The sequence below is a fragment of the Acyrthosiphon pisum genome, chromosome A3 (assembly GCF_005508785.2).
Source record: "Acyrthosiphon pisum isolate AL4f chromosome A3, pea_aphid_22Mar2018_4r6ur, whole genome shotgun sequence".
Classification (NCBI taxonomy): Eukaryota; Metazoa; Arthropoda; class Insecta; order Hemiptera; family Aphididae; genus Acyrthosiphon; species Acyrthosiphon pisum.
Genome location: NC_042496.1, coordinates 33,737,002 through 33,756,248, shown reverse-complemented (window position 1 = coordinate 33,756,248; position 19,247 = coordinate 33,737,002). Strand labels below are relative to the sequence as shown.

At 29.9% G+C, this 19,247-nt stretch overlaps 3 protein-coding genes across 3 annotated transcripts; 2 read left to right on the top strand and 1 right to left on the bottom strand.

Annotated features, from left to right (window-relative positions):
• Positions 1-399: 399 nt before the first annotated feature.
• LOC100161991 lies at positions 400-2,778 on the top strand. Its single transcript, XM_001944109.5, has 3 exons — positions 400-695; positions 771-1,436; positions 1,509-2,778. Exons 2-3 carry the CDS (start codon positions 849-851, stop codon positions 1,956-1,958), a joined length of 1,038 nt encoding a protein of 345 aa, XP_001944144.1. The 5' UTR covers positions 400-695; positions 771-848; the 3' UTR covers positions 1,959-2,778.
• A 5,190-nt stretch (positions 2,779-7,968) lies between these two features.
• LOC107882312 (zinc finger CCHC domain-containing protein 10) lies at positions 7,969-12,836 on the top strand. Its single transcript, XM_016800510.2, has 4 exons — positions 7,969-8,442; positions 11,496-11,580; positions 11,695-11,859; positions 12,388-12,836. The coding sequence occupies exons 2-4, from the start codon at positions 11,549-11,551 to the stop codon at positions 12,671-12,673; spliced, it is 483 nt and encodes a 160-aa protein (XP_016655999.1). The 5' UTR covers positions 7,969-8,442; positions 11,496-11,548; the 3' UTR covers positions 12,674-12,836.
• On the bottom strand, positions 11,590-15,381 carry LOC100569648 (corepressor interacting with RBPJ 1). The gene is made up of 3 exons (XM_008179928.3): positions 14,745-15,381; positions 12,843-13,105; positions 11,590-12,656 (listed from the first exon to the last, which is right to left on the bottom strand). Exons 1-2 carry the CDS (start codon positions 14,924-14,926, stop codon positions 12,865-12,867), a joined length of 423 nt encoding a protein of 140 aa, XP_008178150.1. The 5' UTR covers positions 14,927-15,381; the 3' UTR covers positions 11,590-12,656; positions 12,843-12,864.
• Between the last annotated feature and the right edge of the window lie 3,866 nt (positions 15,382-19,247).

The window sequence follows — 19,247 nt, the reverse complement described above, 5'->3', positions numbered from 1 at the left end:
TCCATTACAGTGACCCACTTGTAAACTAATGTACAGCAGAGCGACACCAATGTCCGTAAACCAATCAAGACAAGTCAAATTATTTTGAAAATGTTATAAAGTATAGGAATTGAAAAATATACATTCAGTGAAATGTTCATGTATACCTATACAGTTATTACTTATTCGTTTCCATTATTGTTTAATTTGGCGCCAAAACGGAAAAGTATAATATTATGACGGACAACGCATTTATTTTGTTATCACACGGAACTCGCTTTGTTGAAGCTCTTTGGTCTGACTGGTGGTAGATAACTTCGGTGTTGGAAGAAGTAACCTTATACCTTATACCGCAAGACAACACGAACAACGGACAACGAAATGGATAAAACATTGAAAATATAATAAAATGTGCCTATCATTATTATTTAATATTTATTATTATTATTAAAATACTGTAAACTGTTGTCTTTTACTCGTTCCCTCTTTCCTTACTCCTATTAGAAATCAGAATCGGTGTTTTACTGTTTTATGTTTGCTGGTTTAAAAACATTTATTATTATATTTTCAAATTATTTCATTAATTTTACATAAGTTTACTATTTTGTTCGGTTTGTTAAATCGTTTTGTTTTCCTCATTGAAATTGACAACCTACTTATTGAATTCAAAGGATTTTCGTAAGACGTTCTCCCTCATTACACACACCAATAGGAAGGTACGTATCTATTATATTTATATATTATAATATCTTTGAATGTTCATATTACACACAAAATTACAACTATACTAGGTTCACACGTGTAAATTACATTCGGCGTCATCGTCGGTTGTACCCTACCGTGTTGTCTGTGGTATCTTAGCTGGAAACATGATAAGTGAAGAGCCAGAGATTTCCTTGATTAACGTAAAGTTACGTTTGGGTACAATGACTATGTATACTGAAAAAATGTACATAGACTTGCAATCGCCCGTCAGCGTATTGAGAAACAAAATGCGTGAAAAGGATAACACTCTGACCGAAGATAATTTTGTAATAGTTTATTCCGGAAATGTCATGGAAGACCGTACTCCTATTTATATGTATGATGTTGTCAATGGAGCTACTGTACATTTATTCAAAAAAATAAAGATAGATGAGCCAGAACCTCCAAAATATATTGATAAAAGTAGCCCCGCGGCAATAGTGAAACTGGGTGTAGCTTTTCGTTCACTGTCGTTAAATTCTTCGTATAAATGTGCATTGATGAAAATTAGTAAGGCCAAAATGTTATCTGATCTTATTACATCTACTCCTGAATTGAGTGAAGATCCTGTAGCAATTACTTTTTTACAACATCCTGAGCTATTAGCCAAACTCAATGATGTTGATTTGGTGAAACGCCTTGCGGAAACTCATCCTAGTTTGGCATTAGCGGCAATTCAAATTTCTGCTGTTGTTCATGATCAAGTTGTGCAGGTAAATTTATTGAAAATCCTTAATGCCTTCTTTTATTTATACTAATGTGGACGTATTTTCATTATGTGTTAGAACCACTTGGCATCAGATGTGTTGGCCAGATCTATGTCTGCTGGCAGTGATGATGATATGGAAGATTTAGATGATTCATCCCCTGGATCAGACACTAACAGTCAACCATTGAATAGAAACTTATCTTATGCCATCACTGCCGCACAGCTGGCCACAGCTATAGCAAATGTAACGACTCAGCAACAACAGCCTAGTACTAGTGGTGCAAGTACATCAACTGCAAATACAGGAAATGTGCCTGTGATCCCTAATACCACACAAAGTCAACCAACTACACCAGCAGTTGATTATAGTCATCAATTAGGAGTAATGAGAGAAATGGGTCTGTACAATGAACCGTTAAACCTTCAAGGATTGCGACTAGGAGGTGGTAGCTTGGAAACTGCCATTGAATTAGTATTAAGTGGTTTTGATATTTTAGATACAGATAATTCACACCCTCGATTTTAATATTTTAAAATATTAATATGTACCTATAATATTGTATTATAATGGTTTCAAAAATAAGTGATGATTAACATTTTGTGATTTTTCTTCCATTTGATTTTTATCTTTAATTTGTCAACTTAAATTTAAAGACAAATAAAATATTATTAAATTAAAAATGTAATATTTATTGCATTTAAGTAGAAGTATCATAACTTCCAAATGATTAAATTTGATATTTGTACATTTCAAACGGAATATTAATTTGCATTCAACTTATATGACATATTTCCAGCTAAGATTACATTAATGTGTTTTGTGTGTGGTACCATGAACTACCTGTACTATTAGATAAATCATTTTATTTTCTATTTATTTATATAATATCTACATAATATGTTTAAGAGGTGTATTATGCGGTATTATGTATTATATTATTTATCAGAAAGTATTAGCAACAAACATATATAAACAATAACTATAGGTATTCATAGATTATATGTTATAGTGTCACTAAATACCTATTGATAGTTGCTACTCGTAATTTGTGTATTACCAAGATATATATATTATGTTTCAACAAATAATAATGTAAAAACAGTTATATATTTAAAAAAAATTAACCAAATATTTTACATGCCTAATACCTAATACTAACTTTTTTTGTGTGTACATTAATTTAATAAATTATTGTGATAGTAATTTAATTTTTAAGATCATATTTTACCAGGGTTATTCTCAATAAGATATCTGTACAAGACATAGTTGAAATATATCTTTGAAATCCTCAGTAATACAAAAATATTAATTTGAGTTGAAAACAAATAAAAATTAATTTCATACATTTATGTTATATGTAACATAGGTAATTGATCATTTTATTTCATTCTTTATCATTCTTCTGTCTGTATATTTTTTTCCCCTTAATGTTATTACAAATTATTAAGTACAATTAATAGCTATCATAATTTATCATTAATATATTATAATATATAATACCTGTATTTTTGTCTATATTTAAATGTTTATTTAGTACAGTAGTACTAATGTCTAGTGGTGCAAGTAAAGTAAATACTGACTGAACTGACTGAGGTCTGTGATGATAATTGTGAGTCATGATAAAATAAAAATCAAATAAAAAATAGGACTTGTATTAATCTTTATGTTAAGTCTTACACAGCATAAATATAGTGATAGGGGTTTTATATTTTGATGAATAATTTTGTATGCAATAAAAAATTGTAAAATATGCATTTTATTTACTGGAATATTCAAAAATATGCATTTTAATTTTTATAAGATAGACACAAAAATATAGTTACAAAAAAATGTTTATTTATTGAAAAATATCAGTGATTGGCTGATTGTATAAATAATTTAAAAAAAAAAATTTAATTATTATTTTAGAAATAAAATTTATAATTTAATTTCAACAGTGATAATGCGTGTGCTACATACTACGACCACATATTTTTTTAACTATAATTCTACAACAAATTTTCATAATTTGGAACTTTCATTTTTGACTTTCGGCATTTTTAAAATAAAAATCACAATAATTTTACTAAAATCACATAGAAAAACAGTCTAATAAATGGCAATGCACGGACAGCTGAACGATTTGTACAATATAGAAAATATGAGGGTTGTGTATAGTACACTAATACCTGACAAATTATATCTTATCTTGGATTTTTTATTGGTACACATTTCTTTCATGGGCGGAAATCCATTACAATTTCAGGAGGGACCAACATTATTAACATCAATGTGAGCTTTGATCCTACAAAACTAAAAAAAGAGGGGGCTTGATGGACTTTGGGGTGGCTTAGCCCCTCAACCTTCTCCCCCCGATCACCACCAATTTATTTCCTATACAATAATATTATATCATTAAATTCAAATTTAACACCATCCTGTCCATCCATTACAGTGACCCACTTGTAACCTACTGTACAGCATAGTGACACCCACTTGGCCACTTTTTTTAATATCTAATATGGATTGACATTTTAATACAATTGGTTCCTCAGGTGTTTTTCTTATAGGAATTTGAAATCTCAAAAATACATATAGTTTTTTTTATAGAGATTTCAAGTTTAAAAATGTATGATGTTGAATATTTAAATTTATTAGAAAAAATAATTATTTTAGTTATTTTGCTTTAACTCAAATAATACTATTCGTTGGGAATTGAAGTTTTTGTTACTCTTTGTATATTATTATTATTATTTACCGTGATGATATCTTCAACATATTTAGATTGTTTATATAAATTTTAAGCCATTTAATATTTGTACAATTATAATAGCTATTCTAAAAAATTAATCAACCGAATAACAAAAATAATAATTTTTTGTGAGAGAAATGAAAATATATATACCGTACCTACACCACTGATCAAAAACGCATTATAAAATGTGAAAGTAAAAAATGGTTTTGACTAGTTTGTTATGCAATTTAGACCAGCTAAATGGTCAAAACTCGAATTTCTATAATAATTTTTATTAATTTTTTTGAAATCTTGTTTTGGTAGATACTACATCGTACTTTCTATGCAAAACTAATTCAGTTTTTTTCCATACATCATTCAGCATTAGATATAATATCAATTTCATCTGCATGTTAGTTATAGGAATCCTGCAGCTGACTGTAAATAATATATATTATGTTCATGTTAAGAAATTATGTTTTTTACACAATTATTTAGAGATAATTTACGTGTAAACGTAAACTATAGTAAAATCATAACAAACGATTCATTACGAATCATCGTGTCCACTTTTCCCTCACATGTCGAGCTTAGACGTTAAAAATAATATAAATGTATATGAAAAAAGGTGGGTAAGTGGATTTCGCTCTGCTGTACAGTAGGTTACAAGTGGGTCACTGTATAATGGATGGTATTAAATTTGAATTCAATGATATAATATCATTGTATAAGAAAAACGATTCTGAGCGGAGACGGTATGTTAGTCTAGGTATAAGACATAATATTATATTAGGTACCTATAATAAATTCCAAATTAATCATATCATAATATTTATTAGGTACTTATAACGCGTTATACATCAACAAAAAACCGTGGTACTATCATAGATATATAATAGTATACTTTAGAAGTTTCAAGTACCCACGAATAATATTATACAATCACAACAAAATAACTAAAATAGTTATCCTAGGTTTTTAATATGTAATTTCGTCCAAATTTGTACTTAAAATGACTATAAAAATAAACTGCGTAAATGTATTTTTTAGATTTTTTGGTAACAGAATTAATTACTTACGTGGAATCTTGTTATAAATTTTCAATTCTTAGATACAAAAATTGAACATTTTATAAATTTTTAACTACAAAATAATTTTTCAAATTAAAATTTGATAAATTTTGTCAAAATTTGATCTTTAAATGCTTATAAAAAAAAATTGAGCCTATGTATTTTTAATATTTTTCAACTGATATTACACCAAAAACCAAATTCAATTTTGTGAAAAATCGATTTTGCGTAAAAATTCCCGTTTTTCCTTAATTTTTCTTTTGTTTTTCCCGGCGCTTTTGAAAACTACTGGGAAATTTAAATTTTGACTCCCCAATGCACCAACGATATTCACTTTATGATCGAACAAGATACTGAAGTTGAAAATCGTAGCATTATTTCGACTACTTATCGTGTACACAGACACAAAAAAAATAAAAAATAAAACACACATCATTGTAAAATCAATACATTCATCGTTCCACTCAGAATCTAAAAGTCAAGTGTAAGATTGGCCTTGAAATTATACCTTTAATAATTTTGAATTTGATTTTTTTAGGAATAGTATTTTGTCTCAAAATAGTGTAGCTTTTATCATATTGGTGATTTTTGCAAGACTTGTGGTTGCAGCTTGAACACTTAAGTCCATATAACATAGCTAGGTATATCTAGGTACCTATAGAGTAAAATTATATGGAAATATCAGCAACAATTATTGAATACCTTATATTATTTACGGTTTTGGAAGCCAATTTTATTATATTCAACGGTTGGTGTTGAATTTCCTTAGTACCTATTGGAAACGATTCTACCGCAATTGTCCGCCCCTTAAAGATTATTAACCGCCAATTTCTTTTACAGGTATGCAATTATTGAGTAAGAACTGAAAAAAATGTATTTTTAAATCACCGAATTATGTAGATTGTAGGTACCTGTGTTCCCCAAAGGGTGCGCCATGATATTTTATAGATGTGCTGTAAAAAGATAATTTTTTTTAAAAATCAGTTTTATTTTGATTGTATTTTAAGTCTTAACACTGGCGTGGCAGGTTCTGCACTTGGCTTTTTCATACAATAGAATGAAATATTGTTCGATATTGACAGAAAAATAAAATATATAAATATAATACATATTACTAGATACCACAAAGCGTGGTCCTAGTAATTACTTATTTTTGGTTAATAGACAATGTTAATCCAACGTGTGCAACTAGTTGTAACAAATAATAATAGGCGGTGAAAACAAGTTTGGGAACCACTGGTCTAAATGCTTAAATTTAATTAAAGTAATATTTTAATTTAACGCGTAAGGCACTCAGTATTTCAAAAAGTAGGTACTAACAGTTTTTTAATGACAATTGACAATGCATGCATTTTTTATTCCTAAGTTTAATATTTTTTGGAGTAGTTTGACACAGTATGAAAATTGAATTTTAGACGAGTAGTTTATGAGGTATAAGTGTTTTCAAGCAGTACAATCGTCGAGTGGAGTAGTACAAGGATATCTGCACGTCCCCGCGAAATGTTGGTCTACTACTCTACTTATCAAAACTTTTAATACTAATAAGTACCTATCTAATAAACGTAGTTCATAATTTGAGTTTATTGGATCGAAATAATCTAAATAATATTCTTGTTTATAAAAATGTATGTGTCATTCAAATTAGTAAAAAACTTTAAAAAAAATGATAACTATACAAAATAGTAAAAAATATAGTTTTTACAAATATGATGTTTTATAACGACTATTAATAATAGTTAATATTATGTAAAAGAAATATTTTCAAAAACAATAGTGTTTTCTGGAATAATGAGCGCCGGTGATTTGTAGGGAACAAATAACAATCATACACGTTGTGTATGCACTTTGCAATATTATTATCTATATACAGACATAAAAGAAATTCACAACAATTTTTCGGCAAATAAATAACACCTACCTAGGTTCTAATTAAAGAAGAAAATTAAGTCCTTATTGATGGGTTTCAGTTCTAACGCTATATATTGCAGAAGCTATTTATAACGTCATTGTTTGCATGAAAACACTGGTTCACAAGGTTCGTTTTGCAAAAACAGTTGGTCCCTATTTAGGTCACTATAGATAGATTTCTATACACCCAGACCCAATGAACCAAAAAAATAGGTAGTATTTTCAAAACAAACATTTTTATTTTCATTTAAATTAAACAAAACACGTTGAAAAAAAAATAATTTTATAAAATATTAATGGGATTATACGACGATTTACTGAGTAATTATTCTCCAAATATGCTCGCCCCCCTTTTTTTCTTCAATAATGCGCTTATTAAAAATCTGCTTTTTGGTATTTTTAAATATACCTTAAGACTATATTTTCAAATTTCTAAGAGTTTTGTACAGCTAAAGTAGTGACATCTGAAGATACAAACTTCTGTTTTCCAAATGTGAATCCCCCTTTTCAACCGTCAATTATTTAGTGGATCATTTGTCTGAAGATTTGGATGTATCAACATCAAAATTCGATCGTTTAGCTTTTGACTCATTTAACTATGGATACTAACGATAATAGGTCCATGATAATGAGACTGGAAGATATGTTGATGTTAGTATAATTAATGATAAACTCTATTAATGTTTATAGTTTGTAAGAATAATTGTCCAAGTACCTATAATAAATAATAGATCCAATTATATTGCAAATGTTTATATTTTTAAGGATTATTAATTATTATCCTTAGTATAAATATTTTGATAACTGAAAAATTACCTACATAAACATTTACAAAAAAAAAATTCTCCACTAAATAATTTCCAGTAAAAAGGTGGTTCATCGTTTGAAAAACAGAAGATTTCATCGCCTCACGATGACACTCCTATATGGTAGTACAAAAAAATTATGAAAAATGGTGGAGCGTGCTTGGTGAATGGTGAATAAGAGAATCACTCTGTATATTAGGTATGCATTGCCAGGACCATATTAAGCAAACATATTAATTGAAAAAACATAAAAGTCTGTTTCCTGGTACCTATTTGAACGGATGAGTACAGCTATGTAGTTCAGTATTATATACCTGTTAAACGTTATAACTTATAGCTTTATAAGTATAGCCGTTTAGGTTTTTGGCGATAGAGTCGACGATGAGATGAAAAAATATTAATATTTAGTAAATTATAAAATCGTTCGAGTGGCGTCCGTATTTTCGATGGATTTAATCTACATGCAATACTGGGCATGTAAACTAATTAATAACTCGTCAATATAGAAAAATGTAAGTCACACCTTTTTATTTTTAACTTAAGCAATATATATGTTTATTTTAATTAGTTTATTATGCAATTTAAGACAAAAAACCAGATAAATGGTCAAAATTAAAATTTCTGTAATATTTAATTTTTATTTTAGTTAAATTTAAATAGAAAAAAAAATAACCTAAATATTAGTTAAAATTTAGCTACATTTTTTAAACTCAATATTTAATATTTCTACTGAAACACAATAGCTAAATTTGATAAATTATACAGTGACTGAGGAGTGACGTAAGGCGATATACTGCAAAATGTTGGTTCACCGCTCATTTAACCTTTAAATACCTACTAAAAAGTCATGACTTATATATCCAATCTACTATACGATTTGTGTACGTCAAAGCATTCCAAAAAAATTCTTCTTTGTAAAATTATATTAAAGATGTATGATGCTGTCGTTTAAAAAAGGAAAAACCCTTACCTAATAATGATAGTACCTAATAAAATGTAATAAAAAATATGAAGTTTTCGAAATATTAAGTGTCTAAAGTTAAAAAATCATCCTGATATACACAAAAACATTAATAATAATACATAAATAAATGATAATATAAGAGCATTGTCCAGTTGAAATATTTTACTTCACGAACATATTATAAATGTTAGGTATAGTTTATGAAATAATTTTGAAAAATTAAAAAAATATATAATAATATACCTATATGTATATATTAATTAAATTTTTAACTATAGTTTTAAAATTATAATTTAAGATTGTGATTAGTAAACTACAGTTTATTTGAAAATCGAATGCATTTTAAATCGTGTTCTAAAGTTTATGAACTAAGGGCAAATAGATAGGTAGATATTATGTAAGGTATTTTATGAAAAAAACTGCATTAGAATAAAGTGTCATTTCATCGAAAGCTATCGGTTTTTTTTTTTATTTTGCTTTATTATATGCTTATACGTAGATCGGTACCTAACTTCAAGAAAACTGGAAACTTATAAACAGCTGTAACCTAGTCAATGTTTACTTGATTTAAAAATTATTACATTTTAAAAATGGCTATTCTGAAAGTTTTAAGAAAGCGTGTTTTGTACGCTGATTGATATATTATTTAACAACATAGTAATTATGATGAAAATAAACTTTATTTTGAAGCAAAAATTAAACATAATAATTATATTGGTCTTCCTAACGTTGTACACACTCGTACCACGATTTCGGAGACACTGTCTGAATCTCTCCGTTCGGTTGCTTAAATTAATTTTACATTTTGTTGTCTAAACTTATTTGTTTCATTGACCTAAATATATGTTGCCACATACAACAAAGGTTATTTCAAGAAGAAAAGTGTTTTGAATTTTTGATAGTTTTAAATTGGAATTGTTTTAACTATAGGAACCTATAGATTTTGGGACACATATACCTATATATTATATTACATATTATATAATGTATACAATATACATAATGTGCGTGCTGTGTTTGTTGACTAGATCTTCAGCCTTCAGGCATAAACGTTATAAGTTATAACTTATATAGTTATATAGTTTTCATCTGTGATTCGTCGGTCAATATACCTTTTATAGATTTGTTAGTCATAGCTGATGTACTATAATATAATATAGATCGATGATTAAACTAGAAATGAAAAAATATTGTAGCCACTCGAACAGACGTCATAATAATATTATAATTAGTGTATACTCACTGAAATATACAATATAAATTAAATTATAATATTATAACATGTTGATTTTATACAGTTGTACATTTTTTTTTTGTGCACCTAAATTATTTATAAATCGTATATTATTATTGTCGTCTGACCCCGCGGAGTCGGGTCAGAATATGATTATCCGCAATGTTGATATGACGGTGCACGTACTATGACGTAGGTATGCGATGAAAACGTTTAGTAGTTTCCACGAAGAATTTTGCGGTCAACGAAATGCCCGGAATTTACTATTTATTATCATAATAATTATTGTTATATTGCAGGATTCCGTGTGGAGGACCGCGGCTGTTATCGTTATACGCGTTCGTAACCATGCTGATAGATAATATTCACATTAACTGGATGTACCTATACAGGGTGTCCCGAGAGGGTTAGGGTTAGGTCCCGTGAGGGTATACCCTTTAGCCGTAGAGGGGGACTCGTCGCCCGGACAAAAACCTATATTTTGCCGTTTTACCTATATAAACTAAAAAAATTATTAAAAATCATGAAACGTCAAAATATTCACAAAAATAAACTCTATAAAATTACTATCTTCAAATGTTTCAAAAATAAAAATAAAAAATAATTTTTTTAACTTTTTACCAAAAAATTAAATATGCGTAGTCCTTGTCTCTGTGAGTCTAATAAAAAAAAAACAGGTTTATTATCTCAGGAGATATGACAATGGGTAAATCCTCGTGGGACATCCTGTATATTATAATACCTAGGTACTCGGACATAAATTATAAACAATCTATTATTAATAGGTAATGCAGTTCATAATATATTGCAGTTACCCAGTATATTATATACTTAAAAAAACGATGAAATGTAGCAAATGATGAAAACCAACGATAAGTTTAGGCGTGTAGCTCTATTTAAGGGGGGCAAGTAGTGGTAGTTGCCCCCCCCCCCACCCCTATTTGGAATTTTTTTAGTTTGTTGTGTTTCGTGTCATTGGTTATAACTCAATAATAGTATGATATATATGATCATTGTTGTTTGCTGCTAGTTTATACTTTATTAACTTTTATATAAAAATATTCCAATGAGATGCTGTAAAAAACTACCGAAAAAATACCCTTCACGCTTATCGTACTTGCGAACAATTTAACCGTTTAAAATTAGACCGAATTTATGACGATTTGCGTAATACGTAATGTATATATTTTCTAAAACGTATGGGTTAGGTATCTATTTTTACTACATATAGATACCATAATCGTTATTTCGAAAATGAATGACCTCTTATATATAATATTTAATACGTTATATAGGTATACACAATTATGCTGTGTTCAATTTGTATATAATACAATTATAGAATATAATTATTCGTTTGTTTGCAGATTCATCGAGGTGAACCTCGTTTATAGATTAAACACCAGATCCCTACAGGGCAATGGCACCACTTCATATACCGAAAAAAAAACCGTAAGCATACCTTCCAATATAGTATATATTATATTATTATCTATACAACTACTGCACTGCAGTGAAATTCATTATACGTAAATATTAATCAAATTTATTTTCATATGCATGTAGATTGTATGTACCTCCACAAGGTGTCCGCTGTCAAAAGTGCCTGGAATTCGGTCATTGGACTTTCGAGTGTAAGGGAAAGAGAAAATTTGCTGACCGTCCGACTCGCACGACGTTGCTCAAGAGGAATTTGAACAAGGACAGGCCCGCAAGTATGATCTTATCCAAGTACGTGGCAAAATTAAATTATTAATATACAATTATATACTTATTTATAAATTAGTATACCTAATATAGTATTCGATTACATGGTTCGTTTATATATATTTTATTGAAGAAATCGTTCATGGTTTTTTTGGTATTCAAATATCGTGGTGATTTTTGATTTTTGAACGATTTCCGAATGAATAACTATCGATTTATCAGTGGCGGCGGAGTCAGGATTTTGCTTTGGATGGGAGGCTGATAATTTATTAAATAACTTACTTAACTATAGAATCCCTCATAAGTTTGGTATGCTTATGTCGTAATGAATATGTATAATATAACATTTCAGACTTTTAATATTTATACATATTACAATTTTAATACAAGATTAAGTGGTACGCCTTATTTAATACTTTTACAAAACAATGTGGATATTTTTAAAATTTCCCAAAATTTCTGGGAAGGCTGCAGCCCCCTCAGCGAGCCCCTTGGCTACACAACCACGGTATATATTATATTGTCTAACCGAATAACGACGCATCTTTTTAGGCCCTCAAAAGAGGAAAAATCGAAGAAAAAACTGAAAGACGCGAAACGGAAAAAGAAAAATGTAAACTCTTCAGACTCAGAAAGCGACAGTGACGGTTCTTCCAGCAGCGACAGCAGTGGCAGCAACAGCAGCAGCAGCAGCAGCAGCAGCAGTAGCAGCAGCAGCAGCGACGATAGCGACAGTGGCAGCAGTAGCAGCAGCAGCAGCAGCAGCAGTAGCAGCGACGGAAGCAGTAGCAGCAGAGACAACAGCATGAAGAAAAGCAAATCTGGAAAGAAGAAATAAACTTTAAACTTGCAGCCAATACTACCTTTACAATGTGATGTATGCCTAATGTGTGGTATGTACACACCACCGTTTACTATATGCATATAATATTTTTTTGTACTATATGACGTTTTGTACTTGTGATTACGATAAAAAATTAAATGACTTTTTCAAAACGAAACTTAACTATATATTACAACAAATCTGTGTTATTGCGACGAACTCGCAGACGTGCAGGTAATCCGCGACCCATCGGATTCGGATTCTGACGTAGTAGTGTCGCCACTGCTGCAGGATGAGCTGCAGGACGAAGTGCTACTCGATGACGACGACGACGACGACGAAGATGAAGAGGAGCAGTCGTCGTCGTCTTCGTCCGATTCCTCTACACCACGGCCTGCAATGGTCTTGTTTGATTCGTTGTTCGTTTGCTGATGTTGCAAACTTATCCTGCAGCAATATGGGTTTAAAAACCCACGACGGTCAATCAATTAATGAAAAACAATTTCCAAGTCAATTATTGTATGCATAGATATAATATATATGGTGTATTTGAAGGGTGGGTGGTGGTCGTTTTTAAATCATCATCAAATACAATTACAAAATAATATTATTCTCTTCGTCATCGTCAATCCCTGTTAGAGCTTCACATTTATGCAGCGCCACTGGTCAATAGTAGGTATATCAAGTTTGATTTACAAAAGTATTCTGCCAGTGGCATGAATATGACTTAATTTCAGAGGAATGTTTACATACAAATTTTTATTCATAATATAAATAATCCACTCAAAAACCGTTTTTTATAAAATAACATAAAAACCATTTAATCTTTTGAATATAGAATACCATTAATTATAGAATTTTAACAATTTAACATTAATATTATGGTAATATGGTTTATCAACTTCTTTTTACTTAAAAACTTTGTTTTCATAATGCATTATTGCACGTGATATTGTGAATATAAACCAGGGATTCCCAACCGCTGTTCCATGGCACAAAATTGTGCCGTGAAATTGTTCAAGTGTGCCTTGTAATTGTTGTCTTATGAAGTGTAGCTTGAGTAAGCATCAAGTGATAAGAGTTTAACTTTAAATGTTATACGTAAATATGCTGATGATTATTTATGTTTTGGATTTACGCGGAATGACTAGGTATTCGTCCTGTTTGTATCGTTGAAAAATAATATGATGTAGGTATTTATTTCTTTGTGTGTGCCGTGAAAATGTATTAAAAGATCAAATGCGCCATCTAGTAAAATAAGTTAGGAACCTATGAACTGTAATAACTAATAACTATCAAAAATAAATAAATTTGTCCAAATTAATAGTCTATGCATCCTCTTTAGTATTTCCCTTCTATAGATCGTGTATCAAATACTCAAACTCGTCAACGATTTGGACTTTTTTATTTGTTTAATAAAAATAAACGCCATAATTACTAGTGAGTTGTAACATCCAACGACAGAGTGGTTGGTTTTTGGCCCAACAAGAATGAAAAATAAGGATGTGGCAAATAGAATAGAACGACGCATAGAATATGCTTTAAAATAATAATAATGTAGGAAAATAGATTTTACCAATAAGTATGTTTTTTTTATAAAAGTTGAGTTAGCTTCGTGCCTATGATCGGCTATAAAGAAACTAAGCGTATAGCTAAGCAGTTAGCACCCACAGGTTGTCCGCTTTTATAGTTGCCTATTAGTCGGGTTCGTTTGTTTCCTTTTTTAAAAGTTAACAATACATTTGAAACATCGCTAGGTATCCTAACTTAGCTGTTCTTAAAATTATCATGGTTTATAGGACATTTATGCTGAAAATATTAATATTCAGAAATAGTTGTTATATAATTACCCGAAGGCGGAAAGTTATTCGATAATATTTTACATTACATTACATTATTGTAAATTTTTAAGTGTACAATAAAATAGACCTCTAGGGCTCCCCCCCTACGAGTTTTTCTCGATGAGACCGCCCTGCAGCAATGGTAAATCAAATCAAATTAAATATAAATGCTAAAAAAAATTAAAAAAACGTTTGCCAAAACGATTACACTATAATAATATTATATCGAGACAAGTGGAACAAACTTTTTTCTCCTGAGGACCAACAGCTGCAGCGCGGCGGTCTTCTTGTTGTGCGGACACGTCTCGTCGTCGGGGCACGTGCACGCGTCCGAGTTGGACACGACCGCGACTTGTCGGCCACGGTCGTACGACGACAGGCAACGGATGCACAGCTGCGGCGCCAGACACTGTTCGTCTTGGTCCATGATGGTCACACGCGCGGTATAATATAATATTAGGTATAATATGTTATGCGATTATAATATGATAATAATTATATAATTGCAGCTATTAACAGTTTTGTTATTTTTACACGATTATTACGGTAAGATGTGGTGCGTCACACAACTTAGTATTTGTACATAGTATTTAATATAATATATGTGTACACTTATAGTATTATTGAACATTAATTATTATTCTACTGCGATTACTGTGGTAATGACGATGACGACGATGAGGCGCATTCGCCCGTCGCCGACACGCGGCCTTCTATCTTATAATAATATAATATTATTATAATAGTAAAACGGCTTTTGGCTTTTATCGGGACGTTACCGATCCTCACCGGTGCGACGAGCAGCTCTAGTAGTATCTGACAAATTTAGACGCCCAACTCTATATCCCCCACTACGACCCCCGGCCATGGGTCGATTTTTGGGCAAAAGTTCAAAATAACGTACCTACTGTACAAAACAAATACAATAATAATAATAATAATAATAATAATAATGGTAAATATGCGTAAGTGTGCCACGGAAATTATGAAGCAAATATACCCTGAAAGAGGAGAAGGAGGCGTTTAAAATTGTCTGACATAACTCATTATGTATAAATGGTTTTTTTCACACCTCGAATTCAGAATTTTTTTTTTTTTATTTGTCATTTTTAAACATATAAAAAAAACTAGGCTCGCTTCCAAATGGGACGCTGGAAGGAATGGTGATACATCCATTGCCCCTCAAATACGGAAGAGCAATGTATATATAATATTTAATATTTATTATCATACCTATTCATAGATAATAATATTATAAAGAAATGAATAGGACATCACTCATCAGCGAAATTGTTCACCGTCATTATTGGGATTATTGAAACTCAGGTGAGTTAGTGTATACAAATATGGTGAGATGATTGGTGATGATTGGGCTATTCTTCGGCGTATGCTTAACAATAAAAACGTACCTAATTAATAAAAACGCAAAAATTATTTTGTCATCAATAATATAATATTATGTATTTAAGAAAATCATTATGTATGACAAAAATGTCATCTATTTCTGGCGTACTTAGTCGCGGTACTAACCGCCCAAGGCATGCTCAGTCGGTTGCGCTTCGTCAATGAATTTTGTAATAATATAATAAAAATTAAAGTAATATAATTAATGTTAATTAAATAAAAGTCTTATATATGTATTAAATAGAACTGTAATCCATTGTGATAAATGAGCATGCCCATACATCGGAGTCAGCATTCGCCACTGAATAGAATCAATTCCTAGGAAATACCTATTAAATATTTGATGAAAAATATTCAGGTGTCTATGATGGCTATTAATTTTCGATTTTAAAAAAAATAAGATTTTGTAAAAAGAGGATATCTTAAGGAATACTATCGTATAGATATCACACGTATACAATATGGAAATTGTGCAACGCGTGAAATAAAAAAATTCAATTCTTTGGGATTAAATACATAACTCGTTTCGTCTAACACGACACTGCAGTATAGCTATACGTATAAAAAAGAAAGTATACACATTGTAGTAATATATTTTATGCAGGCATATACTTTTTTCGATTTTTAAAATATATTATTAAATATATAACGCAATAATACGTCCCACTGTGTAAAATAATATCGTCTATAGACGGGACTCGGGGTGACGTTAACTGCACCTGTTGCAGTCCTCGGCCAGTCGTGATAATCCACGCGCAGAGTTGTCGGATAATATAATAATATTACCTACCTACCCAAAGCATTATGTTTCCGAATCGATTATTTCTACGTGTACAAATTAGAACCTATATCCGATAATTATCGGTTCTGACAGTTCTCGCCGAATATAATATTTAAGCGCGTGCATATTGTACACAATATATTACATAGGTACACACGCTTAATTAAAATTTACTGATAAATTATTATATTAATTCCCGCTGTGATTTGTTGACGATAATATTTTATGACTATACCTAATATTGTACGCACGATTACACCTATGTTTGTATATTATATAGGCACACTCTTTCGCCTCGAATATGTGCCCCAATCATAAATCATATTATAATAACATTATCGTAATATATTTATCGAGTTCTGCTGCAGTCGCTCGACCGTGCAAGGTGCACAAACTCGAATAACTACAAATCTAACCTAATTTAATTTTTCTTCAAGTTTGTTTTATGCAGTTTATCGACCGACTGGTAATCGAAAATTTGACCCAACTGGAAATTTAGCCCCCACGTGTCCAGATTTTTCACACCCTCTGAAAAAATATACACTTGTTTTATTGTTAATATAATAATTAATAATCTATTATTTGATGTATGATAAGTTATAACATTTAAAATAAAATTAATAAAAAAATTACATTCTGTTACCTTACAAATATATCGCTCACAAGTCACAATCATGTGGCTATCGGCTTTTAACACTATCGATTTAAAATTTAAATGTTAAAATATCTATTCTTAGGAGCGGGTAGTGGGGTTAAATGTATACAAAATGTCTATATAAATATTAAATATACCTACTGGAAGATATTAATATGATACCTATATATAATTAATGTAATTTCGGTGAAAAATTTGGAATACTAGAATATATTTATTGTTTTATTTTGAATAATTTTTGTTGTTGCAGTTGCATTACTAAATTACATTGCTTCAATAAATACAATAATATTAGGAGTGCTGTCTTACATATTTTATTGTTATTATTGTCTCACACCCTTTCGCAGTTCAAATTGTAATTTAAAATATACTTCCCTTAAAATATTATGGTAAATTTATGGAAGGTCGAAGATATGATATAAACAATTAATAAAACATAATATATAGTAAGCATATCGTAAATTAAAAATTTTACTCTGAGGACTTCTGTAAAATATATTTTTTTTTACTTGTAGATAAAAAAAAATATTAAAGAATAATCTGATCGATAGTGCGTGAGACGATTGTCTACGCGTTAACTGTATAATATTCAGCGTCTCGATCTTTGTACACTTACAACGGATCCTAACTAGGCTGGTGTAAAACGATAAGCCACTATTATGTTTAAATCAACTCTTGAATGTTCTGTTTAAAATAAACTGGGAACAAATCCAATTCTCGAATCTCTGGTGTAGACCATCGAAAACCGATTATCGAACGTTATGTTATTTTGCATCTGAAGTAACATCAAAAATACAAAATAATACCTGACTAATAGGTAGTTCATCTGAATCGTGTTGATTTTTCTTAATTTACAAATATATACCTATTTGTTCGTCAAACTAATATTATGTTTTTTCTATACTACAAACATTTGAGAAAATATTCTTAAGCATATTACCTACCTACATAGTATTATATGTAATTAGTTAACTTTTAAAAATTGGTACTCCGCAAGCCACTTTGTTTTTTCTTTAGATCCTTAAAATAGTTTAGCGTTCAGATCTTCTATTATTTCACGGCATGTACTGTTTTTACTGATATTCTGCCAAAAAAAAAAACTTACAACTATACTTACTTTGTTGCTTCAGGTGCGTTTGAACTAAAATAAACAGTTTTTAATTCTAATAATAATAATAATATGATATTATCGAACATATCGTTTTCCATTACCTAACTTTATAATATATATTTTATTTATTCACCAAAGCCATGATATTATAAAATAAAATAAAAAAACATATCCAATTATATATAGTTATTTCATAATTAATAATAATAAATATTACTAAGGAAAATCTATAATTCTAAAGAAAAGACTAACGACTATAATGAGTAACGACCTAAACAATATACAAAATCGAACATGTTATTTCCTTTTTTGTGTTCGTGTATTTTGTTTCAAACAGTCGTGTCTGACTAAAGAATATTTCCTGGTCTATTGAGTATACTGTATGTACCTATGTTTCTAATTATTTGAATGTAAATATTTGATTGTACTTCTAATAAAACATATTACAATTTTTGAATATTTAGATGTGGAATATAAAATATGTTTTTGAAATGTGAAAATATGAAAAGATTTAATAACAATTAGCATTATATATTTATACTGTTATCATGTTATTGCTCCAGAACGAATAATATTATGGGCTATATTATGACGCGTATGTGGGAAATCTGGCATCGTCACAAATGGGTATTGAAATGTGATTGTCAAAAATATAATCGGAAAAGTACATCTACCATTTTATGGAAAATTACTTAAAAAAATCACCAATAGGAGCAGTTACCAACTTCGTCTAGATTAAAACATAAGGTATACACGACAATATATACCTAACGCAGTAAGCTCTTATCAAGGAAGTT

Excerpts from the sequence above, each read along its gene's own strand:
- LOC107882312 (XM_016800510.2), top strand. The coding sequence starts at position 11,549 with ATGGCACCACTTCATATACCGAAAAAAAAACC. Across the intron at positions 11,581-11,694 it reads CATATACCGAAAAAAAAACC|ATTGTATGTACCTCCACAAG; the intron begins GTAAGCATACCT and ends ATATGCATGTAG. Across the intron at positions 11,860-12,387 it reads GCAAGTATGATCTTATCCAA|GCCCTCAAAAGAGGAAAAAT; the intron begins GTACGTGGCAAA and ends GCATCTTTTTAG.
- LOC100161991 (XM_001944109.5), top strand. The coding sequence starts at position 849 with ATGATAAGTGAAGAGCCAGAGATTTCCTTGATTAACGTAAAGTTACGT. Across the intron at positions 1,437-1,508 it reads TTCATGATCAAGTTGTGCAG|AACCACTTGGCATCAGATGT; the intron begins GTAAATTTATTG and ends ATTATGTGTTAG.
- LOC100569648 (XM_008179928.3), bottom strand. The coding sequence starts at position 14,926 with ATGGACCAAGACGAACAGTGTCTGGCGCCGCAGCTGTGCATCCGTTGC. Across the intron at positions 13,106-14,744 it reads TTGGTCCTCAGGAGAAAAAA|GATAAGTTTGCAACATCAGC; the intron begins GTTTGTTCCACT and ends ATATTGCTGCAG.